The sequence below is a fragment of the Lynx rufus genome, unplaced genomic scaffold, assembly GCF_022079265.1.
Source record: "Lynx rufus isolate CCGP_SWC_20201006 ecotype Redwood Valley unplaced genomic scaffold, mLynRuf1.p SCAF_10, whole genome shotgun sequence".
In the NCBI taxonomy this organism is placed as follows: Eukaryota; Metazoa; Chordata; class Mammalia; order Carnivora; family Felidae; genus Lynx; species Lynx rufus.
In genome coordinates this window covers 55,524,831-55,549,243 of record NW_025814824.1, presented here as the reverse complement: position 1 = coordinate 55,549,243, position 24,413 = coordinate 55,524,831, and the positions used below count along the sequence as shown (strand labels likewise).

Sequence of the window (24,413 nt, the reverse complement as noted above, 5' to 3'; positions counted from 1 at the left end):
CTCGGCCGGGCCGGGAGCCGCGCCAGTCGGTGCCCCCGGCCGAGCGCGGTCCGCCTCCCTCTCAGCGATCATCCGTCCGGAGTGCGGCCCGCGGGCATGCCGGATCCACCAGGGGCGCCGCCACCGGCGCTCGCAGGCCGCGGGTGAAGAAAGTGCGGACTCGCTCGACCCGGAGCGAAGAGGTGACCCGAAGCGAAGAGGTGGCCGGGAGTGAAGAGGTGGCCGGGAGTGAAGAGGTGGCCGGGAGCGAAGAGGTGGCCGGGAGCGAGGAAATGGCGACAGGCGGCCTCAGCGTGACCGTCACCCACAGTGAGCGCAGACGGCCGGGTGGGCTTCGTGCCGGCTGGGCTCCGTGCCGGTCCACCAAAGCCTGGTGGGGGTCTGGCCACGTGTCCTCCAAAGGCGTGTGTTCTTGTGCTGGTCCTAGCGTCTGGAAATGTGAGGTCTTGTTTGTGTTTGGGACCGGCTTTTTGTGCGGGTCTTGTATCTGCACACCTTTCCAGGGGCCAGTGTATTTTGTCTCAAGCCATTTGCCTTTTGTCTTATCGTCCATGTACGTGCTTCACGTCGTCGTCCTGGTTATATGTCTTAGTGTGTGCCTGGGCAGTCCTTGTGAGTCTTTGTATCAGCATTGTGTTTGGCCGTGTCGTATATGACTGCTGTGTGTCTGGATACCTGTGTGTGTGGTGAGTTTAAACCTACGTCCGTTGTTTGAGTGGGATGTGGCTACAAGCGTACGCCTTGGGAACCCTTAGGGTCTGTCTACTGTTGGAGGTGATAGCCAAACAGAGTAAGTCCACCCAAGAGCTGAACCTATGAAGTCTCCTCAGGACTAGAGGAGACCCCAGGGCCTCAGAATCTGGGGACCAGTATTCTAGATCCTTCAGTTTTGAGTGACCTTGGGATGTCTCTTTTCTAGGCATCTGGTTTCTTCCCTGTGAAGTAGAATTGGTAGCACCTGTCCTGCTGACTTCATGTGGCTGTTGTGCAGGCTCAAGGCATATGCCCAGGACATGGGCTACCTCCTTACTGTGCACATACCTGGAAAAGAATTGGCATTTCTGGTTCAAAAAGAAGTTTTCTGCTGTTTGAGTTTACTCACTCATTGTCTATTTGCTGAGCACCAGCCATGTTTGTGCCCAGATGTGCCCAGTAGAAGAGACCTGGAGGAAAAATAATTCCTTACCCATTACAGCAAAGGAGACAAGAACAGTACAGTACAGAGTACAGGGTAGTCAGGCCACAGGAAGCAGATAGCTTGTGATGAAAAGCATGCCCTTGGAAATCAGATAGATGTGAAGTCAAGCTCTGACTTCACAGTTGGGTCTCCATAGGCAGGTCTTTTAACTTAGGTCCTGAACTTAGTTTGCTTATCTGTAAAATGGGGATTAATAGGTAGTACCTCCTTAATGGGGTTGTTCTGAGGATTAAATAAGATAATGTATGAAGTGAGCCTAGTCAGTCCTTTATGCATATTAAGTGTGTAAAATGCTACCTGATATCACTAGATTGCTGTTATTATCATAGAGGACACAAAAATCCTTGAGAAGGTTACCAGACAAAGCTGGGCAGATGGGGGGACAGACAGGCTATTTGGAGTAGGTGGCAAATGAACTGGGCCTTGAAGGCTGAGTAAATAAATATAATAAAGTGTCACCCTTTTTTGGTTTATGTGAAAGAGTTTTCTTCATCAAACACTCTTCTCTGTCCCCAGGCAATGAGAAGCATGATCTTCACGTTATCCCGCAACAGGGCTGGAGTGAGCCAATTGTCCAAGACCTGGCCCAGGTTGTTGAGGAGGCCACAGGGGTCCCACTGCCTTTTCAGAAACTTATATTTAAGGGTAGGCATTTCTCTTCCAGCTTTGAGTCCTTATGGCTAATGGGCCTACTTAAAACTGCTTAGCCTTACCTAGTGGTAACTCTTAGTTTTCAAACTGGGATAATTCTTATTTGCTTGTTTAGTCATCCATTCCTTAGACATGTATTTTACTGAAGCCCTTCGATATACTGGACACTTGGAAACATTTGGACAGATGTTAGAGTTGAAGTCCCATGAGGGTGGCAGAAATCTTAACCATTTTTGGTGAAAGTGCACAGGCAGTGTTCCCTGGCTAAGCTAGATTCTCTTCCCATCATATGCATATGTGGCTCTCCTGACCACTTCTGCAAGTTACTATTAGGTAATTGTTTTCATAGTTGCTGAACATCTGATTTCTCTGTTAGGGATAACTAACTTTGAGGGAAGACACTACTGTGTCCAATGCTCAGCATAGTGCTGACACAGAGATGTTGAACAAACTTACTAGGGGCCTGGATATGGCAGGCCCCGTAGATGATACTGATTTCTGCCAGGACCCACCTCCCCCTCCTATTCCCATATCTCCCATATCTATTCCATATCTCCCATACCTCCCCCCCCCTCCATCTCCTGAGAAATCCCATATTTGTGGTATCTGATGGGGCTAGATTTATCCCATTTGGTGCCAGTCTTAAATAATTTAGTGATGGAAACCATTTTTATTTATACTTCATAGTGCAACTCCTTGTCTTTTTTTATTTTTTAAACATTTTATCATGGAATTATAAAAGGCAATAGAAATCCCTGTTTCAGGGGTGCCTGGGTGGCTCCATTGGTTTAGCGTCCCTGTCTTGATTTTGGCTCAGGTCATGATCCCAGGGTTGTGGGATTGAGCCCTGCCTCAGGCTCCACACTAAGCATGGAGCCCGCTTAAGTCTCTCTCTCCCTCTGCCCTTCTCTCCTGCTCTCTCTCTCTCTCTCAAAAAAAAAAAACAAACAAAAAACCATATTTCAAAATGGAGGAAAGCACAAAGAAAATGCTCTATGTTCTTCTGGATAAAACCCCTCATTATATTTCAGAATGTTTCTTATATTATTTTTATTTTTTAAAAATAAATTTTTTTAATGTTTTATTTATTTTTGAGAGAGAGAGAGAGACAGTACACGTGGAAGAGGGGCCGAGAGAGAGGGAGACACAGAATCCAAAGCAGGCTCCAGGTTCTGAGCTGTCAGCACAGAACCTGATGCAGGCCTTGAACTCACGAACCGTGAGATCATGACCTGAGTTGAAGTTGGACGTTTAACTGGCTGAGCCACCCAGGCACCCCTCATATATATACACATACGCATATATACATGCATATATACATGTATATGTATATACACATGTATATGTGTATATACACATATATACACACATGTATCTATACATGCATATATGTATACGTATACTACTTTTAAAAATATACATACATGTATATATACATATATATGTGTGTGTGTGTATATATATATAATATATATATATTTATATATATATTATATATATATATATATATATATACATTTATATATATATATATATTTTTTTTTTTTTTTTTTAAGTAGTTTTCACACCCAGCTCAGATCCCAGTGCAGGGCTTGAACTCATGACCCTGAGATCAAGACCTGAAGCTGAGATCAAAAGTTGGGCACTTAACCTACTGAGCCACCCAGGTGCCCCCCATTTCAGCATATTTCTATCCAACTTTTTGTTTGTTTGTTCAGGCATCCTGAAGTGTGGGTTCTTATTTATGTATGTGTTTTTAGTTGACGAAACTGAGATTATATTGACTGTATAGTTTTTTTTTTTTATTTATTTATTTTTTTTAACGTTTATTTATTTTTGGGACAGAGAGAGACAGAGCATGAACGGGGGAGGGGCAGAGAGAGAGGGAGACACAGAATCGGAAACAGGCTCCAGGCTCTGAGCCATCAGCCCAGAGCCTGACGCGGGGCTCGAACTCACGCACCGCAAGATCGTGACCTGGCTGAAGTCGGACGCTTAACCGACTGCGCCACCCAGGCGCCCCGACTGTATAGTTTTTATAACATTTTTCTTATAATGCTGAGCCATCAGCATTTATTGTGGCATTCAGGTTTCCTAAAAAAATTAGCTTTAGGGGCGCCTGGGCGGCTCAGTTGGTTAAGCGTCCAACTTCAGCTCAGGTCATCATCTCACAGTTTGTGAGTTCAAGCCCTGTGTTGGACTCTGTGCTGACAGCTCAGAGCCTGCAGCCTGCTTCAGATTCTATGTCTCCCTCTCTCTCTCTCTGCCCCTCCCCTGCTCATGCTCTGTCTCTCTCTCAAAAATAAATAAAACATTAAAAAAATTTTTTTTAAATTAGTTTAATGCCTACAAAGTCTTCTGTACTGATGTATAGCTAATCAATCCCCTATTCCTAAATGTTTGTTTTTCCAGTTTCTCACTATTATGATTAAGGTTGCATTGAAGATTATCTTGTAACACTTATTGTGTAGGCACATGTCCAGTTACTTGTTTAGGATAAATTCTGAAGTGAAATTTCTGGGTCAAGACACTGTCTGAAAAGGTTATTACCAATTTATCCTCTTCTCATTAGTGAACACACTTGTCTGTTTCCTGTACCCTTGCTGAAATCTGTTTTCAGTGTTGTACAATTGTTACCACTTGGCATAACTTCTCTTTTCAGGAAAATCTCTGAAGGAAATGGAGAAGCCATTGTCAGCACTTGGAATACAAAATGGTTGCCGAGTCATGTTAATTGGGAAGAAGGTAAATTGCTTTTTCCGCCAGAATACCTGAGAATCAAATGACCAAGGTCTTTTATACACATTTCTATTTAAAAGGCCAAACTGGGGACCCAGATTCTGCATTAATAAAATAGGTCTCTCTAAATACATGTAGCTCCATTCATTTGATAGGATTACTAGTTTTGTTATTCTCAGGCCCTCCCACTCCTGTTGGTTATGGTTTTTACTCTGGGAATTAGGAACAGTTATGCTGCTTCAATAACAGCTCTTGTGTTGGTGGTGGGATCTCAATCGGGTTAAAATGGGGCCTGAGTCAGGCCTTACTTACTTGCAGGGGATTTGCAAGAGAATGTTTTATTAAAATAAGCCTATAGATTTTTAAAATAAGTACTCTGCAAATTTCATCAGTCTCTCTCCTTTAAACACCCCTTTTACTAAAATCTCCCACAAGGGAAAAACCCTCTTTGGCCAGAAAGAAAAGTTCAGAATAAAGAACTGAAAGAGGAAAAGAGCCAGTTTGTGAGGACAGTGGCCCCTGGGGTGATGAGTGAGGTTTATGGCCAGCCCTGCATTGTGGCACACTGGAATTGTTGGTCATAAGAAGCTTTCTATTTTGTGTGAGGTAGCTGATTCAGAGAGATGGAGAGAGGGCAGAGATTAGCAAAGTGGAGGCAAAAAAAAAAAAAAAAAAAAAAAAGTCCAGCTGCAGAACGCTGAGAGATTGGCACTTAGGATTTCCCCACAAAGAAGAATGTGATCAATTTGAGATAGTGTAAAAGCAGGAAGCTACTGGCCCTGACTACTGATTGTTTAGATGAGAGAAGGGGAAATATTCTAGGTTTCTTGCTCAAGGGTCAGGGGAATAGTTCTGAGCAATGGGCAGAACATAAGGGTTGAGTTTGAAGAAGCTATAGGACCCCTAATTGGGGCTGTCCTAGGATATATGGAGCCAAGTCTCATTCAAGTCCGTTTCTACCTCTTTTGGGCTGTGTGATCTAAGATTACTTTACATTAAACCTCAGTTTCATCATCAAAAACACTAGATTGTTCACAGGGATGTGGTAAGGCTTAAAATAATAATACAGGTAAAGTGTTTAGTGCCTGGCAGGGAGGAAATGCTCAACAGAAGTATTCATCATTGTCATCATCATCGTATTAAGTGGGAGAGCTCAGTTGGTGGGTGACACTTAGGAATTCATTTAAAGGAATGGTAGAATTCTACCTGTCTCACCATTCTGGACTCCTTACAGGTAGTCACTATAATTTGTTTCCTCTTGAGGTTTCAGTCTGGAGTCTGCTATGGATCAGCCCCAAGTTTAGGTTGAATCTGGCACTTGGATTGGCTCCATCCTCCCAACCCAAGCTGTCCGGGGCCTGGCCAAATGTTTACTTAGTATCTTCTCTCTAGTCTAGAGTCTTTGTGGGTAGAAAACCCTAATGTGTAATCCTCCTGCTTGCTTTCCAAAAAGCAGCAGAGTTAAGGCTATTTTTTTCTAGGAGAGTGGTTTAGTCCAGTTGTGGTCAGATTTTTTTCTTGCCAGACAAAAGCTACCTTTCTTGGTGATTATTGACTTCATTTTATTTTTAAACGTTTTATTTATTTTCTTTCTTTTTTTCTTTGTTTTTTAATTTTTAAACGTTTTAGAACAGTCCAGAGGAGGAGGTTGAACTAAAGAAGTTGAAAGATTTGGAGAAGTCTGTGGAGAAGACAGCTGACCAACTGGAAGAGTTGAATAAAGAGCTTACTGGAATCCAGCAGGTCACTCTCTTTGTGGAGATGCAAATGTGTGGTCACCAGGGCAGCCTCTCTAGTCAGATTCCCTGGGTTCAGATCCTGGCTTTACATTTTCTATTACTTTGGGCAAGTTTGCCTTGTCTCAAGTTCCTCACCTGTAAAAATAGACTAATGACAATACCTCCCTCCTCTTAGGGTTGGTGTGAGGATTAAACGATGCAGTTTGAGGGGCACCTGACTAGCTCAGTTGGTAGAGCAGGCCGCTCTTGATCTTGGGGTTGTGAGTTCAAGCCCCACATTGGGCATAGATCTTACTTTAAAACAAAAATTGTAAAATAAAATGATGTACTTTGAGTCTGACACATACTAAGTGCTTTATAAGTATTACTCTCATTGTTATTTTCAAACCCTAGCCAGCATCCATTTGTGCTCCTAGGAGAGCACCTGCCATGCCAGGATCATGCATTATCTGAAATAGAACAGGTAGCTTCTCTCAGTCCAGTCTGTTATAATGTGTTTAGCAAGGCAAAGAACATTTTGTTGAGGCATAAAAGGTCCAAGTTGAGCTTGATCTTAGAGGATGGTATCCTGTTCATTTCCTTCTATTAGAGAAGGAGTACAGAGACCAAGTAAGGATTGTGAACAGCCCCAAATCACATCTTCCCTCCCTCCCCTCAGTTTATAACATTAATAGATGTATGTTTTGGTTTTAATTACAAAAGTAATACATGCTGATTGTACAGAACTTTTAGGTAAACATAGGGGCATTAATACCTGTAAGCCCCTGACTCAAAAGATAACCAATACTGGGGCACCTGGGGGGTTCAGTCAGTTAAGTGTCTGACTCTTGATTTTAGCTCAGGTCATGATCTCACAGTTTGTGAGATCGAGCCCTTTATTGGGCTATGTGCTGACAGTGTGGAGCCGGCTTGGGATTCTCTTTTTCCCTTTCTCTCTGCCCCTCTTTCCCTTGCTCTCTCTCTCTGAAAATAAACTTAAAAAAAAAAAAAGACAACCAATACTAAAGACTGGAATATATTTTTGCATCTTAAATTGATATAATGTTGTGTACACTTTGTAAATTGTTCTATTAGATAAAAGATTGAACATTTTCCTATGTCATTAAAAATTATCATACTTATTGGGGTGCCTGCCTGGCTTAGTCGGTAGAGCATGTGACTCTTGAGCCCCATATTGGGTGTAGAAAGTACTTAAAACAAAAATAAAATCTTATAAGAATAATGATCATGTATTTCAAAACTTGCATAATATTGCCACATATATGAATATGTTATGGTTTAGCCAACCAATTCTTTATTGTTCATCAACCTAATGTTATTTTATCATTATGCATTAATGCTTTTCTGAACATCCTTGGATGTAAATCTTTTTTGACCATTTCTGACTCTTTGGTAGCATAAATTCTCTCACTTGGAATTGCTGGTTAATGTTTAAAGCCTTTACCACAAGTGGTCAAATCTGCATCTTCAATAAACATTCTTAGAGATCCCCGCTGTCCACCTGTTGTCACCAGCTAATTGGTGACTGGGCCAAGCAATGTGAATAAACAGCAAGACAGTTTAGTAAAAATAATGTAAATTCTGCCATTTGTTTACACAGGTCTATGTCAGGAATTATTTTAAGGGTCTGCATATATTCCTCTTTATCCTCATAGTAACCCTCAGGGGTGAGGTATCATAATCTCCATATTAAAAATGAGGACATTAAGTCTCAGATAGGTTAAGTAACTTGCTCAAGATCACAAGCCAGTAAAGGGCAGTCAGAATTCAAGCCTGGGCCCATCAGGCTCTACACCTCGTGTTCCTCATGTCTGCCTCTTGTGTGTGGGTATACACTGGTGACTGGGGGCTGCACTCGGGAGGCATTTGCAGCCCTAGTGGGCCATGTGAGACAGAGTAGCCTGCAGCCTATCACAGTGCATGGGGTGACCCTGGGCCAGGTTTTCTGTTTTTTAGCAAGAGTTGAAGTTGTGGGTCTGAGGTGTGGCCCAGCCTTTTGGGGGGATGTAGGCTCAGAGTGTGGCTGCTTCATCAGTGTCTTGGCATGGAGTTTTCTGTCAGCCTCAAGGAACCCTTGCAATAATGCATTATTCCTGCACAGGGCTTTCTGGCCAAGGATTTGCAAGCTGAAGCTCTCTGCAAACTTGATAGGAGAGTAAAAGCCACAATTGAGCAATTTATGAAGATCTTGGAAGAGATTGACACACTGGTAAGTAAATATTCAGCTGAGAAGAACTAGTTTCCTTTGACTATGTTTCAGTCAGTTTCAGTCTTTCAGTAATGCACTCTTACTGTATGAGTATATTGAGCACCCGCTGTGTGTCAGACACTGCTAGTCCTTGATGGATACACAAAAAGATAAGACAGTTCCTGATTTTTAGTCACTCACATCACACTAACATAAGGCTTTTGTCATTTTTATTTATGTATACTAATAGCATCCAGTTCTCACAAAGTTGGAACCCAAACGGACTCTGATTTTATGGTCAGAGAAACACAGGGCTTTGCTTTCCTGATATTCATGTGGCTGATATTCCACTGGGCTCATTAGCTGGATGGAATTCAGTTAGACTCATGAGTAGCTCTTATGAGACTATTGGGGCTCATCGACTCCATGTTCCCTTCTGCAGAGGGATGGTAATGTTATTTCTAGCCTGATGCCTCATGTTTTTAAAATTAAATTTTTTTTTTTTTTTTTTAAGAATGAGAGACAGAGAGTGAGAGGGGGTGGGGCACAGAGACAGGGAGACACAGAATCCGAAGCAGGCTCCAAGCTCTAAACTGTGAGCACAGAGCCCAATGCAGGCTAGAACTCGTGAAACCACGAGATCATTACTTGAACTGAAATTGGACGCTTAATGGACTGAGCCACCCAGGTGCCCCTGATGCCTCATTTTTGAGGGTGAATTTCTCTGCTTGGGATTCTAGGGGAGTGAGAGGGGTTTGTAAAGAAGAGGCACAGTGAGCTCATGGTGTGGCCAGGACATAGTATCTGTACATAGGACACAGAGAAAGAACAAAGTCTTTGTTACAGATCAGTGTCTATGGCCCAGACATTGAGAACAAAGGGAACTTTTATAGGGGCGAGAGCCATGGGAAGAGCCATGTAAGATAAGATACAGACCAAGGGAAATCATTCCTGAAAATCCATGTCTCATTGACACTGGTGACTTAAGATGCATTTGGCATACTGTGGTGTTCTATCATGTTGTTATGCCATTTTTACTGAGATTATTTATGTGTCAATGTGTTCTTCCACAGATTCTGCCAGAAAATTTCAAAGACAGTAGACTGAAAAGGAAGGGTTTGGTGAAAAGGGTTCAGGTGAGTTGTGTGGTCAGAGATTACAAAGTTTAATGTGTTTACCTGCGTGTGTGTTTACTTGCTCAAAGTAGGGTAGGATAGAAGTGTGATGTGTGGTGTGGACTTTTTTTTTCTTTTTTTTTGGTTGTTATTTCATGAGCCCAGAACATAAGAGAAAAGCTCCTTTCATGTCCCTGTAATTATATTTGAATTTACTAACTGGGAAGGAAGATCACACAATTCCAGGAGACACTATTGAGGTGAACACTGCTCCCTGAAATTGTACATTCACAGTGGCAAGGTTTCCTGTCCTCACCACCTGCTGGGGGTTGTCATCAGAAACCCTAGTCCTATGCTGCCTCTGCCCCTGCCCTGCTTGCCTTAGAGCCAGGCCAGCTCCATCCCTACACAGCCTGTTTTGAGTCAGTCACCCACGGGTTCTGCACAATGGCTAAGCAAAGAGCCTTGCACGGGCAGGGATTGGCTAGCCCAGGATGGTCCCTCACTGCCCTGTATTTATGTATTAGGCATTCCTAGCTGAATGTGACACCGTGGAACAGAACATCTGCCAGGAGACAGAGCGGCTACGGTCCACAAACTTAGCTCTCGCCAAGTGAGGTGAGGCAAAGAGCATGTGCTGCCTTGAAGAACAGTGCCACCACCTCTGTCCTCTCTGGAATAGAAGTGACCTGATTTCTTCAGGGCCGCTGGGGACAATTGGCCGGTTGCCTATTTTCTTGCCCCTCTACCTGTTCTCAATGAACAAGTGTTGTCTGCAATCTTCAGTAGAGCTCCTGTCTGTTTTCTCATTCTGTCTCTGTATGGCTGTGCTGTCCTGCAGCCCACCTTGTCTGGAGAGGGCTTCCTCTCCCAAGTCTTCCCAGCTCTTTTGAGCTTTGGGTGCTTTCTTTGGGCTGGAGAGACCTCCTATTTGGGTTTATAGGCCACCCCCATCTTCAGATACATGAGGCCTTTTTGCCCTTGTGATTCTATTACCTATAGATGTAACCTAGAACCACCAGGAGGTTACATCTAGTCAGGAATGTTGGGAGTAGCTCAGAACAGGTATTTGGCAACGTGGGGTAGTCTAAACATCCCTCATTGTAACCTAATTCTGGCACAGCTGGCCGGATTGTTGGTTCACAGACCCTGACCTCACCTCCCAGTGACCCTGCCCAGCCTTGGGCCTTGAGATCTCAGAAGCCCATTTCTGGGTGGGGCTTGTATTGATGCTTAGACTTCCTTGTCCTCAGGTAAATCTCTAGTAGGTTAAGGCTGGTATTGACTGAATCTCTGCTTGAAACCAGGCCACAAGTATGGCTTAGTGGGGGCAAAGAGAAGAGTCACAGTGAGGCAGGTAGTGAAGGCAACTGTAAACTTCTCAGGAGTTCTTTCAAAGGCATTTCTGTTTCATTGTACCCTTCTGAGGTCAGTGTTTCCCTCAAGGCTGTTCCTGTTTTTTTTGGTGGCCTTTTCCCCCTACGTTGTTATGTTTTTTAAAAAGTAGTTAATGTACGTACACATCATCAGTAAGCAAAACAATGTTCCAAGTTTTTTTGATGAAGTATGAGAAGCAAAAGCCTTCTGCGGTTCTAGCTATAATTTATGTTTAATAAGGTTGAGAGTGGCTCTGTATGCTAGAACTCTTAACCGGCTCGGCTCCCACAGTGCCCAGGAGACAGGATTCCCACAGGCCACTCTGAGGCTGACCTTATTTGGCAGAGAGGGAGTCCCAGAAGCCCCAGGAATTTAGGACTGCGCAGGCGGGGCCTAGCACAAGGCAGTGGGGCATAAGTGGATGAGGCTCCGCCTTGCCCAGTCCACCTCGCACTTTAATCAGCAGTTCAGTATTTGTTTTTATACAGTAGCCCTGTGGCCTTGGGCCAAAACATGTAATGAGAAGTTCCCGTGCACCAGGTGCTGTTCTGAGTTCTTTGGGTGTATTAGTCATTTAATCCTCACACATTCTAAGAGGCAGACAGATAATCTCCCCATGTTAGAGGTGAGGAAGCAGAGAGCTCACGTAATTTCTCAAGGTCATAAGTGGCAAGGCCAGGATACAAAGCTAGATGGTTTGATTTAGAGCCCACGCTCTTAATCTCCACTATACTGCCTCCTGACAATGTGGGCTTTCTCACTCCCTCTCATATTCTCTCTTCCTCTCTCTCTTTCTCCCTCATTGGTCTCTACTTCCCCTCTGGCCCTCTGCAGAGCAGCTTGAGTGGTCATAAAGTACAGATTTTACCATGTCAGTCCCCTTAGGATAAAGGCCAAAGGCCCTACCCTGTGCTCTCTCCCTGTCATCCTGGGCCACTCTCCTGTTTGCTGGCTGCTGTGGTCTTCCAGATGCTCTGTGCCCTCTCCTGCCTTGAGCAGGCCATCTCCTTGCCTGTCTTTGTACATGCTGTTCCTCCATTTGGACAGCTCCTTACCATCTCTTCCCGTCCCTACCCCACCCCCTTTCTAGGTAACTGAACATCCCTTGAACTTAAGTCAAATGTCTCTCCATGGAGAAACCTCATCTACTGTCAGAACATATTAAACTCCCATGCGATACCGTTTCCCAGTTTGCCATAACTTTTCTTTTTTTTTTTTTTTTTTAAATTTTTTTTTTCAACGCTTTTTATTTATTTTTGGGACAGAGAGAGACAGAGCATGAACGGGGGAGGGGCAGAGAGAGAGGGAGACACAGAATCGGAAACAGGCTCCAGGCTCCGAGCCATCAGCCCAGAGCCTGACGCGGGGCTCAAACTCACGGACCGCGAGATCGTGACCTGGCTGAAGTCGGACGCTTAACCGACTGCGCCACCCAGGCGCCCCTGCCATAACTTTTCTTAATGATGAGTAGCATGATAAACCATGATGATTTATTTGTGGGATTATTTGATTAATATGTACCTTTAACCCTAGACTCTCTAAGTTCCTTGGGTTAAGGAGTTTCTTTGTCTTGTTAACAACATATTTCAAGCACATCTATTTATAATGGGTGCTCAATAAATATTTGGAGAATAAATGAATGTATGTTGAGCACACATATCTACAGTGAAATTCCCATAGCTGTTCTCAGCCACTGAAGCTCTGTCAGCACCGGAATTTACAGCATTTACAGTGTCAATAGCCATTGTTTTATTTAAGGGTGGAGAAGAGAGGCCGTAAGGCACAGGCTGCTGGGCAGATGTTCAGGGTGGTGACTGGGGCTTGTGCACAAGGCCCACCCACATAGATCTGCACATCCACAGGATAACTCTGCCTGTGAACAGGGAAAGAACACTCCTCTGTCGCCCACTTTCTCAGGACATGGTCAGTCCTACTGCAGGGGAACAAATGGGGCTCTGTGACCCACAAACATCCTTCAGCCTCACAGAGCTGGAAGAATTCTCCCACACATTGTCTGTTTAGTCACCAATTTCTACTAATCCTTTAAGACAGACCGTAAAGGTTACCTTCTCAGAGAAGCCCTTCTTCAGGACTGGTATTCAGGACTCGTAGTTGAAAGCACCAGAAAGCAAATTCCAAAGAGATTGTTAAAATAGAAAATTTATTGGCAGGATGTCGAGTTACCCCATGTAACTTTGGGGCATTCGAGGGCAGTTGGACTTCAGGAGCTCAAACACAACCTGGAATTACTCTCTCTATCTTTCTCTCTCTCTCTCTCTCTCTCTCTCTCTTTTTAATGTTCATTTATTTATTTTGAGAGAGAGAGTGTGAGAGTGGGGAGGGGCAGAGAGAGAGGGAGAGAATCCCAAGCAGGCTCCACACTGTCAGCACAGAGCCCAACATGGGGCTTGAACCCACAAACTGTGAGATCATGACCTGAGCCAAAATCAAGAGTCGGTCACTCAACCGACTGAGCCATTCAGGTGCTCTTTTTTTTTTCAACTTTTTTTAATGTTTAGTTTTGAGAGAGAGTGTGAGCAAGGGAGGGATAGAGAGGGGGACAGAGGATCTGAAGTGGGCTCTGCACTGACAGCAGCAAACCGGATGCAGGGCTTGAACTCATGAACTGTGAGATCATGACCTCAGCTGAAGTTGGAGGCTCAACCTACTGAGCCACCCAAGTGCCCCATATCTCTTTCTTGGCATGATGGTATCATTCTGTCAATCCTATTTCTTCCACAAAGTAGGAAACATGGCTGTCAGCAACCCTGATTTCATACATCTTACAGCTTCACTACCGGAGAGGAAATGCTTGTTGTTCCCTTATTTCAGTTCAAAAAATCCTGGAGAAGAATCTTGGCCAATCAGTAATGGCCAGGGCAGCAGTGTCGGATGCCACAGATAAGGCCTTTAGGGGCCCAGAGTTAGGTTTCCAGAGACAGGGCCAAGTGTTCACAGCTGTAAGGTGGCGAATGAGGTGTTTCTTCCAGTGTGGTGCCTGGTACCTGGCACGTTGTTCAGGCATAATCTTTGTGATTCCTTATCATGTGTGGAGGCCTGGCAGGGGGAGGATCAACAAGGGGAAGCTTGGCTGAGAAGCTGTATCAATTGAGTGTAAGAGGGACTCCCCACTTAGAGCATAAGCTTAGATATCACCAATATTTACACTTCTGTAGTAAGTGAACTGATTTTCAGCTTAGCACATAGCCAACCAGATAATAATTTTTCCTAGTTTTATTGTGCCAGCGTGGCCAAGAGACTACATTTTAGCCAATGGGATGTAAATAGACTGTGTGCATCTTATTGGAAGTGTCTTCAGAGGCAGTAGAGTGCCCTTCTCTACCTCTCTGTGGACTGGAGTGTAGACATGATGGCTGGCATTGGAGCAGCTATCTTGTACATTGAAGAGGAAACTGATGATGGCAGAGTAACAATATTTAAGGAACATGAGGTTAGCATACCACAAAGGTCTATGTGCGAGAGAAATTAACTATTTAAGCCACTGTTTTTTGGCTTTTGGTTTCTCATAGCCAAACATAATACTGCGTCACTCCTATGCAGGAGAGGAACAAAAGTTTCTGTTAACAATAGCAGTAGTAGGGCTCATAGGTAACCTCCCAGTCCCTGCCACCTGCAAATCTATCAGCAACAGTTCCTGTCTGTGTCCCCATTTCAGTTGTCTGGGGAATGTTGGTTCCTGCCTTTCCTGCCCCCACTTTCTTCCCAGTATGTTTTCCCATAGCACATTTCCCGCTCTCTCTGCCCACCCTAAAGGAAGAATCTGGGTCCACGTGACACTGCTTCTACTGGTCAGGCCCCTCTCCACACTCTTTTCCTCTGCCACCATTCTCAAGTGGCTCCTTCTTTGGCCCAAAAGAGGGTATATTTGACATGGACCACAGGCTGGGGGCTGGGGATGGGGGAATTTCTGGATGCTGTGTGTTTTCATGGGCCATTGTATAGGTCCATGTGTGCTGTGTGTGACTGGAGTTGTGTCCAATGCCAACATATTTAAGTCAGAATGGATGGTGACCAAAAGAACAGAGCAGGGTCTGGAAGTCATCTTCCTGTGGGTGACCAGGGTACAGGGGGACACTCAAAGGCTTGGGGCAGCTATTTTTAACTGTTATAGAACTAGGTCAATATTTTAACAAGTAGCTCAGATATATTGTGTATACTACCTAAATATCAGTCGTGGTGGTATCAGCCTGTGTGTGAGTGTGTGTGTGTGTGTGTGTGTGTGTGTGTGTGTGTGTGTGTGTAAGACTTGGGGTACTGGTACAGCCCAAGGAGAAGGCTCTGAGGGGTGTAGGACTCTCCCAAAGTCATATCCTCAGGCAGTGGTAGATGGTACACACGTCCCTTAAGTTCTTGACCTTAGTGACAAGCAGGCTGGGGCAGATAAGTGCGCTGGGGACAGGGGCTGACCTCCACAAGAGGGCCAAAGATACTTGGGACCTCTGGCGGGGACACATGACAGCATTGAGGAGCATTAGAGTGATGGAGAAGACATTAGATTCAGAGTAGGGAGGTCAGGGCAAAACCCCCCACATACACTCACCCACCACTGCCACCACCCACCTCACCAAAGTCGTCAAAGATACTGGCCCATTTGGTTGAGTTGGGCTGGATCTTTTATTTCATGTCATATCCACTCTCACCACTCTTCTCTAGCCTGAAGCTTCTTGGCTTAAGAGGCTGCTATGGGGTCAGCATTTGCCATCCTTCACAATCTGGATGTCCTGTTTGGTTTTCCTAGGATCAAAGGAGACAAAGATGAGGCCATCTCCTCAGGGACTGGAGCATACCCTTCAGGGACCCTGCCTGGCCCCGTCTATCAAGACACCCTGCTGAGATATCTCTCCCCCCACCCCCCACCCAGTGCAGGTGCAGGGCAGGTCCTAGGGGTCCCTGGACACATCCCTTTATAGGTTTTCCTTCTTGTACACCCTCCCCCAGGAGATCTGAGCTTCCTGGGATTTTGTCTACTACTGTATACTGATGGCTGCTGAATCTGTCTCCAGCCCTGACTCTGTCTTGAACTCTAGCCATACCTCCACCAGGCTGCCCCAGAGGCTCAACTGTCCACAGACCTCATTGCCCCACAAACCGCCTTGATCCCCACTGCCTCCCATCTAAGGACATTGTTCTGCTGCTCTCTTGCCCCTCTGTCCAGAGCGCTATAGCTTCTGAAGACTATCTTCCATGATCCTGCTTAGCTCTGGCCCAGCTCAAGGGTTTTGGGGTCTTTTTAAGTTTATTTATTTTGAGAGAGAGTGCGGAGTGAGTGCGAGTGGGGAGAAGCAGAGAGAGAGGGCGCGAGAGAATCCCAAGCAGGCTCTGCACCAGCAGAGCAGAGCCCAATTCAGGGCCCAATCCCACAAACTATAAGATCATGACCTGAGCCAAAATCAAGAGTTGGATGTTTAACCAACTGAGCTACCCAGGCGCCCCTCAAGGGTTTTATTAATGAAGAAAGGAGACAAATAGGTGATCAGACATACCAAGGTCATATTCAGGCCCTTCTCACCTCTCAAGACTCATTTCTTGCCTGTTCCCACTCTCCTTTAAGCTTTATACTCCAGTGTATCCAATTTCTTATATTTTCTCAAATACAAACTTTTCTTTCCCTTCTAGATCTTTCCAAACCCAATTCACTACTTGGAATTGCCTTTCCTTGTTCCTTCTTTTTCCAAGCTAATTTCAACTTATCTTTCAGAACTGAGCTGGGAAGTTGTCCCTGCCCTTGTCCTTGCCCTGCACTCACAGTACCCTGGGTGCCCCCACCTCAGCCTTGAGGATTCTATACCACAGTTGGCTAACCATTAGTGTGGCTTCCCCCTTGGGCTGACCATATGCCCCAGAAGGCCAGGGATGCTGTCTAGCTTATGCCCTGGTATATCCCCAGTGCCTAGCATGTAGTAGGTGCTCAATAAATGATTGTTGGCTGGAGGAATAAATGACGTCAGTCAGGGACAGAACAAGGGAAGGGACCCAGGGTTTCTGCAACGCCCTCCCCAAACCCCTGCCAGCTGAGGTTTTGTGCTCAGAGCCGTGTGCCTTCTTTGAAACACACTTGTGCTTGTTCTATTGGGGGCAGTGTCAGAGGAGTCAGGCCAAGGTGTGTGAAGGAAAAGGCAAGTCAAGTCTTGCTCCTTTCAGACCTGCATGCACCAGACATGGGGCAAGCCGAGGGGAAGGTGTGCGGTGGACTTACAGCCGGGTCAAGCAGAGCTGGCATTCACTGTCATATGTAACCCCATCAGTGCCACAGACCGGGATGGATGTCTGGGAACAGATTGGAGATTCCGCCATGTGCTCACAGATGGGCTGTGGAAGAGAGGAAGGGAAGGAGGGCACTCAAGGATTCAGAGGCAGTGAGGAGGGACCCAGGGACTCTGCTTGGAGTCATGGGCTCCAGGGGAGAGCCAGATTCAAGATGGCCCCACTGTTGGTCCAGGGAGCATGAAACTAACCGCTCACAGCCCCTTGGCATATTTGCTTATGTGTGCGTGCATGACTAAGTGTGTGTCTGTGTCTGCTGAGCCCAAGTCTGTTGGCAACCATGCGTTTGTCTGTGTCTGTATGTGAGGAGTGAGTTTATGCCCTCAAGCTCCTGGGGATGGGTTCCCACTCTTCGGAGGGCCTAACTAGAACCTCTGCTGCTGGTCCCAGTGAGGACCCCAGGAGACAGAACAACCCAGCAGTCTCAGGGGGCTGCTCCTCACTGAGGGCTCCCCAACTCACTCTGGCCTACGTGACCCATCAGACCCCTGGTGTGGGAAGGCTGGAAAAATGAGACAGGGCTTAGGATGGGAGCGTGGGACAGGACAGGGTGAGAGAGGCAGTGCCATGCAACAGTGATGAGATCTGGAGCCTGAGTTCTGCACTGATTAACTGTGTAAATTTGACTGAGCCGTTTCTACTCTTTAGGCCTTAGTTTTCCTCATCTGCAAAAACTGTAAATAAATATAGTATTCTTCTCATATAGGGTTAATTGAAATAATGTGTGTAAAGTACTTGGTTCCTTGGCACAATAATAAGCCTGGGTTCTGATGGGCTGACAGTGTGAACTTGCTGAGGCTGCTGGATGGGAAGGTGGCTTTGAGCCTCCTTGTTCACCTACGTGAAGGGTGGGTTGGGGGTTCTCAAGGAGGCCCACACCACTGCCTTGGGATCCCTGGGGACATCAGACCGAGGGCCAAGGTAGAATCAGGGTTCAGAGACAATTTGGTGTCTGTCCCCTGCAGTGAAGAGATGGATGATGGAGTGTGATTGGGAAGGTTGGTCACACCAGGGGGCCAAGGGGCCAGGGGGTCTCTGGCCTGAACCCTACAGCCTGCCCCATCTGCACTACACAAAGCAGAGAGTGCACTCAGTCCTGCTGAGCCTGGGCAGGGGATCTCACTGCTGGCAGGGATGTTGGAGACCAGGTTGGGGCAGATCTCTCGGGGTCCTTGAAGGCAAGTTTGGGACCTTGGCAAAGGGGCTGGGCCAGCTCAGCCTGGAAGGGCTAACCTGGGGAGCATGCAGGCTCAGGAGGCCATGCTGGCCACCTCGGAGCCACCTTGAGTTGTCTGAGCAAGAGTATAAAGAAAAATGGTGGTTGCCTAGCATGGATACGGAAGCGAGGCCAGAACGGCAGCCCTGGAGCCAAAACTACAAGCCGCTGCCTTACCATTCTTGAGAAAGTGAACTTTCCCTCCACGGACACTGGCACTTCTGAAAGGCAAAAATGCAAGAGTTAGGTGATAATGGCTCTAGGCAGGAGGTCTGGGGTCTGAGGACTGCTTCAGGAGACCTGTTCCAGCCACTACCCAGTCTGCAATTTGAAGGAAAAGTACTGAGTCACCAGACAGTGGGGCTCCCAGAAAGCTGATGTGACCTTGGGTTGCTAGCACAGAGACAGGAAATCTAGAGTTAGGGAGGTGATGCTCCGACCTGTTCCTTATTAGTCAGATCCCACTAGGATTTTTAAATCCCATATAATAATAAAAATAGTTCAGTTACTATGTACCAGGCATCGAGAATACATGATCTTAATTAACTAGTCTTGACATCTCTATCACTATTATGCAACAAGGAGGAAAGGAGGCTGTGGTAGATGCTGTGGTCTGCTACCCAGATCCCACCTGCAGGACTAAGGTGCTCATTTCCTCAGCTGCCAGGAGTATTGGCCACTCCTGGCAAGTCCCTTGCTAGGAATTACCCTCAGAGAACAGAGCTGCCTCACCCGTGTTTGCATCCCCGACCCAGGAATAGCCCACATCCAATGACAGGTTGGTGTTTGTACAATGGCCGGAACCCCTCATCTCTATTCAAAACAATGTGGAGGAGCCACCCCAGCTCGAAAGCTCCCTGTAAGATTGTTGGGGGCCTCTGCAGAGGGGGCCTCTGCACAGCATCACAAATTTCCTCATCCCTCATGGGTGTACCCCCGTGAGCACGCCCCAAGACACGGCATGCCTGTCTGAGTCTGCTTCCTGGGGAACTTGCCCAACCTAGGGAAGAGGCTCAGAAGGTAAAGCAACACAGATTGTTGAGGGCAGAGCTGGGATTGCATACAGGTCTGTCACTTCCCAGCCTGTTCTTGTCTCATACATGGTTGTGCCACCCAACCCTCCATGGTCTAGGTGCACTGCTTGCACACTAACAAACTGATATGACTGGAGAACATGACAGGTGCAAGGGGGAACGGAGCCATATCTAATGCCATAGGTGGAAGGTAAGGTGTCTACATAAATTGGAGAAGGGCAGGATGCTTCCTGAAGTCTCTGAAGGGCTGTCCTGGGGCCAAGGGAGAGACAAGCTCTTCTCAACCTCACAGTGCAGAACCCATTTGTGCAAGGAAACAGCAGGGAGGCAGGTTTGAGTTTCAGAATTTTCTCTCAGTGGAAACATACCTCAGTGAAGGATGCTGTTTCCAGAAGTGGAGAGTTCTCCATCACTGGAAGTGTGCCCAGCACTGTGGTTTTAGCTTTCCCTGAGGCTGCTGTTTTAAGAGATTTCCAAGGTAGAGAGGGAGAAGGAAAGTGAGACAGAGTGACCCCTGATGTGCTGTTTAAGCATGGCGTTGGGGCGGCAAGATGCAAACCCAGCCTTGTCACCACAGTGCTCAAACCCTCCGTGATTATAAAACTAGAAATGAGAAGTTATCCAAATGTCCTTCAATAGCAGAATGGATAAACTATGATACACAATACAGTGGGATACAACTCAGCAATAAAACAGGAAAACAACTGATATATGCGACAACATAGCTCAATCTCAAAACACGCTGAGCGGAAGAAGCTAGACACAAGACTATATACTATATGGAAGAGGCACCTTGAGCCGAGGCGAAGGGCAGCCCGGGGATAAATACAACTTTAAAAAAAAAATTTTTTTTTTTGCATTTATTTATTTTTGAGAGACAGAGACAGTGTGAGCAGGGGAGGGGCAGAGAGAGAGGGAGACACAGATTCATAAGCAGGCTGCAGGCTCCGAGGTGTCAGCACAGAGCTGGACGTGGGGCTTGAACCCATGAACCGTGAGATCATGACCTGAGCCGATGTCGGACGCTTAACTGACTGAGCCACCCAGGCGCCCCAATAAATACAACTTTCTATGTGACTTTCTAGAACAGGTCAAACTAATTTATCGTGGAGGAAAAAAAACAGCAGTTGCCTCTGAGGGTAGGGTGGGGGAAAGGATTGACCAGCATGAGGGAAATTTCTGGGGTGCTGGAAATATTTTGTTTTGGTTTGTTTTAATTTTTATTTTAAGTGGGTTCCACACCCAACCTGGGGCTTGAACTCATGACCCTGAGATCAACAGTCACATGCTCTATCAATTGAACCAGCCAGATGCCCCAGAAATGTTTTGTGTCTTGATAGGGGTTTGGGTTACACAGGTACATGCATTGTCAGAACTCATTGAGTGATAAAATTTGTTTGTTTCATGGTCCATAACTGTTAGGGGATGAAAAAGCATTAAAAATATATAAAGGCCTTCCACGGCTCCCTGCCAGGATCACTAAGCTCCTTCATCTTATGTTGAGGGCCCTGCGTGAGCCCTCACAAACTCCCTCCTGGACTCACTTCCTAGTACACCTCTCCATGTTCCTATGCCCCAGCTATTCCTTGCTGCCCATTCTTCCAGGACAGGCTCTGCTTTGGCTTATGCTGTGTCCCTCTACCTGAGATGTCCTTATCACCCTTCTACTGATTCTACCTTCGTTTCAAGGCTCAGACGCTACTTCCCTGGGAAGCCTTCCCTCATGTCTCCCAGAGTTCCCTGGGCAGACCTGGATTAAGGCTTCTGTTTTTGTCCATTTGGGCTGCTATAACAAAAATACCACAAAGTGGGTGTCTTCTAAACAACAAACATTTATTTCTCACAGTTCTGGAGGCTGGGAAGTCTAAGGTCACAGAACTGGCAGATTTGGTGTCTGGCAAGGGCCCTCTTCTTGGTTCATAGCTGGCGCCTACTTACCGTGTCCCCACATGGTAGAAGGGGTGAGGGAGCTCTCCGGGGTCTCTTTTGGAGGGCACTAATCCCATTCATGAGGGCTGTACCCTCAGGATCTAGTCATCTCACGAGAGTCCCACCTCCCAAATAGCATCACCTTGGTAGTTAGGATTTCAACATATAAATTTTGGGGGCCACAAATATTCAGACCACAAATAGTAGCTTCTATCATGACAGTCCTGCCTCCCTATGACCTGAGCTCCTTGGGGCTCCTATGGTTCTGCCCCCATGTGTCAATGCCCCACCACATAGTGGGTGTTCAGGAATTGGAAGTTACACTGACTCTCAGGCTGCCCTGGACTCCCATCCTCATTCAGCCCAGGCAGGAATCTGAAAGGACACAAGGATTCTCTTCAGGGCAGGCCTCCTCAGTGTTCCTAACAGGAGAACTGCTCAGAGAATGGCTGCCAGGTTGGGAGTAAGCAGGCTATGCTGGGCCAGAGCCCCCAGACCCATTCTCTGTTGCCCCAGCCCCTAGGCATATGTCCCCAGCGAGGGGAATGGGTGTGGGACTGGCCATGAGGTTGGTGGCCTTCCAGGAGGGTCCTAAGAAATCTCCCTGCTTCCGTCTTTAGTCTATTCTCAACACAGCAACTGGAGTGATTCTTTTAACACACAACTCTGCTCGAAACCCTTCGGGGCCTCCTGTTTCTCTCAGAGGGAAAGCCACGTTCTCACATTGGCCTTCAAGGCCTTACCCAATATAGTTCCCCGTTGCCTCTATCATCTCCTTCCTTGCTGCTCTGCACCCTGCCTCTCATTCCTTTCCAGCCACAATGGCCTCCTTGCTGTACCTCAAACACTCCAGGCATGCTCCTACCTCAGGGCCTTTGCAGTGCCTGTTCCCTCTGTCTGGGACCTCTTCTCCCAGATATCCACATGGCTCAACCCCTTGCCAGCTTCCAGCCTTGCTCTTAGAACGCCCTTGATTTAACATTGCAGCCCCCTCCCTCACGCTGCCCAATATGTTTTCTTTATCCTTTATCGCCTTCTAACATTGCACCTATCTTGTTTATTGTCTATTCCCCTCCATCCTACCCCACTGGATTTCTGCTCCATCAGGGCAGTTCTCTTTCTGTTTGCTCACTGATATGCCTTAAGAGCCCAGGACAATGCCTGATACACAGCAGGTGTGAGACCGCAGAGGGGCTCCAGGGCCTGAGGAGACCCCACTATAGCTGCATGTGTCTAGCCCGGGACAGGGGTTCCCCTGGGCTCACACAGCTGCGGTCTGTCCCACAAGCACAGCCTGTCACAGCAGATAGGAGCTCAGAGGACCCAAGCCAAGATTCCTTCAGCACCCACCACCTTGCAGCCAGAAGACTTACCTGCCTCTCCTGAAATAGGCCTGCTTCCTGCTGCCTCCCCAATCTCTCACCAAGTAGTTGCTCAGAGAAACTTTGAACCAGGACAACTTCCTACGCTATAGCTGGAGAAACAGAGGCCCTAAGAGAGGAGGGATTTTTGCAATTCTGGGGCCAGAGTCAGGATTTGAACCCAGGTTTCTTCTAGCCCAGGACTTTTCCCACCACAGTAGAGGTACAGAAAGAGGGTATATGCAGAAAATTGAGGCCTCACAGGTGCTTCAGGTCCTGTCTCTGCCCCCACAAGCTCATCTACCATTACCAAGCCACAGAGAATCCAGGCTCTGTCCACTCACCCCTGTCCACAATGAGGAGGGCGGCCAAGGCCAGGGCAACCACCCACAGGCGGACAGCCATGCTGATCCTGGACTGACTGGTCCAGGCTGGCTGGGGCCTGAGCCAGGGGGATGATCGGAGACTATTTATAGGGCTGATCCCCACCCTTATCTGGGGCCAGATGGAGAGGCAGGAGCGTCATCCAGAGAATATCTGCACCCTGACATCAGAGATGTTGAACCTGTGGTGGCCTGGAGCTGTGCCTACGTGGCTGGCAGATTTCCAGAGTGAAGGAAAGTTTGGACAACCTACAAAGCTAACACCAGTCTGAGGGCTGGAGTGAGAGGGAGAGGGAAATTGAAGTAGAAAAACAGAGAGAAACCGAGTCAGAGAGAGAGAGGGAGAAGGACAGACAGGCAGATCAGAAGGACACATAAAAAGAAAAGCAGCCACTGAAAGGTGAAGAGGCAGAGAAGAGGGGCTGGAGCCTTGGGTTCCTTTGCTGGTGTTGCACTAACCAACTTTGTGATCTCAGAAAAGACACTTTCATTAACTGGGACTGAGTTTACCCATGCACAAAATGAGGATGGCAGTTCTGACTCTGTCTCCCTCCTGGGGCTGCTGTGAAGAGGGGAGTGGGGACAGCAGATGGGAAAACATTTTTGCAGAGGATGAAGTGGGGTGTAAATAGAAATAGAGATGTTCTTGGGGCGCCTGGGTGGCTCAGTCGGTTGGGCGTCCGACTTTGGCTCAGGTCATGACCTCATGGTTGGTGAGTTCGAGCCCTGCGTCCGCCTCTGTGCTGACAGCTCAGAGCCTGGAGCCTGCTTCGGATTCTGTGTCTCCCTCTCTCTCCACCCCTCCCTGGCTTGCACTCTGTTTCTCTCTCAAAAATAAAAGTTAAAATAAATTTAAAAAAAGGTTCTTTTTATTTCTTTCCTCTCCCTCCCCCACCATGAAAGGGCATAATTGACACAGTGGGCGGGGGGGGGGGGGAAGCAAAATAAAACATAAAGAAGATACACTCATGCCTTTCATGTATTATATTCCATTTGCAGTTTAATGGGTTAAACCCATGGTTTAATGGGTTTTAATGGGTTAAAACAGACCAGATTCTTTTCAAGAAAAATCAGTATCTAAAACTCCCCCATACTTATACAGTATACATGAATGAGATGTTTGGTTATCTGCTTTCAAAGAATTTCTGATTTACAGAACAGAATAATGAAATGTTATTATATATTCACTTTTCTAATT

General features: G+C 46.6%; 2 protein-coding genes across 2 annotated transcripts; one reads left to right on the top strand and one right to left on the bottom strand.

The window, feature by feature from the left end:
• The first annotated feature begins 183 nt into the window (after window positions 1–183).
• Window positions 184–12,191, top strand: BAG1 (BAG cochaperone 1). Its single transcript, XM_047065397.1, has 8 exons — window positions 184–309; window positions 1,715–1,843; window positions 4,512–4,594; window positions 6,218–6,331; window positions 8,429–8,536; window positions 9,589–9,651; window positions 10,158–10,248; window positions 12,098–12,191. Exons 1-7 carry the CDS (start codon window positions 273–275, stop codon window positions 10,245–10,247), a joined length of 624 nt encoding a protein of 207 aa, XP_046921353.1. The 5' UTR covers window positions 184–272; the 3' UTR covers window position 10,248; window positions 12,098–12,191.
• A 3,432-nt stretch (window positions 12,192–15,623) lies between these two features.
• On the bottom strand, window positions 15,624–23,264 carry SPINK4 (serine peptidase inhibitor Kazal type 4). The gene is made up of 4 exons (XM_047065410.1): window positions 23,177–23,264; window positions 18,686–18,729; window positions 17,225–17,337; window positions 15,624–15,762 (listed from the first exon to the last, which is right to left on the bottom strand). Exons 1-4 carry the CDS (start codon window positions 23,235–23,237, stop codon window positions 15,717–15,719), a joined length of 264 nt encoding a protein of 87 aa, XP_046921366.1. The 5' UTR covers window positions 23,238–23,264; the 3' UTR covers window positions 15,624–15,716.
• Window positions 23,265–24,413: the final 1,149 nt, after the last annotated feature.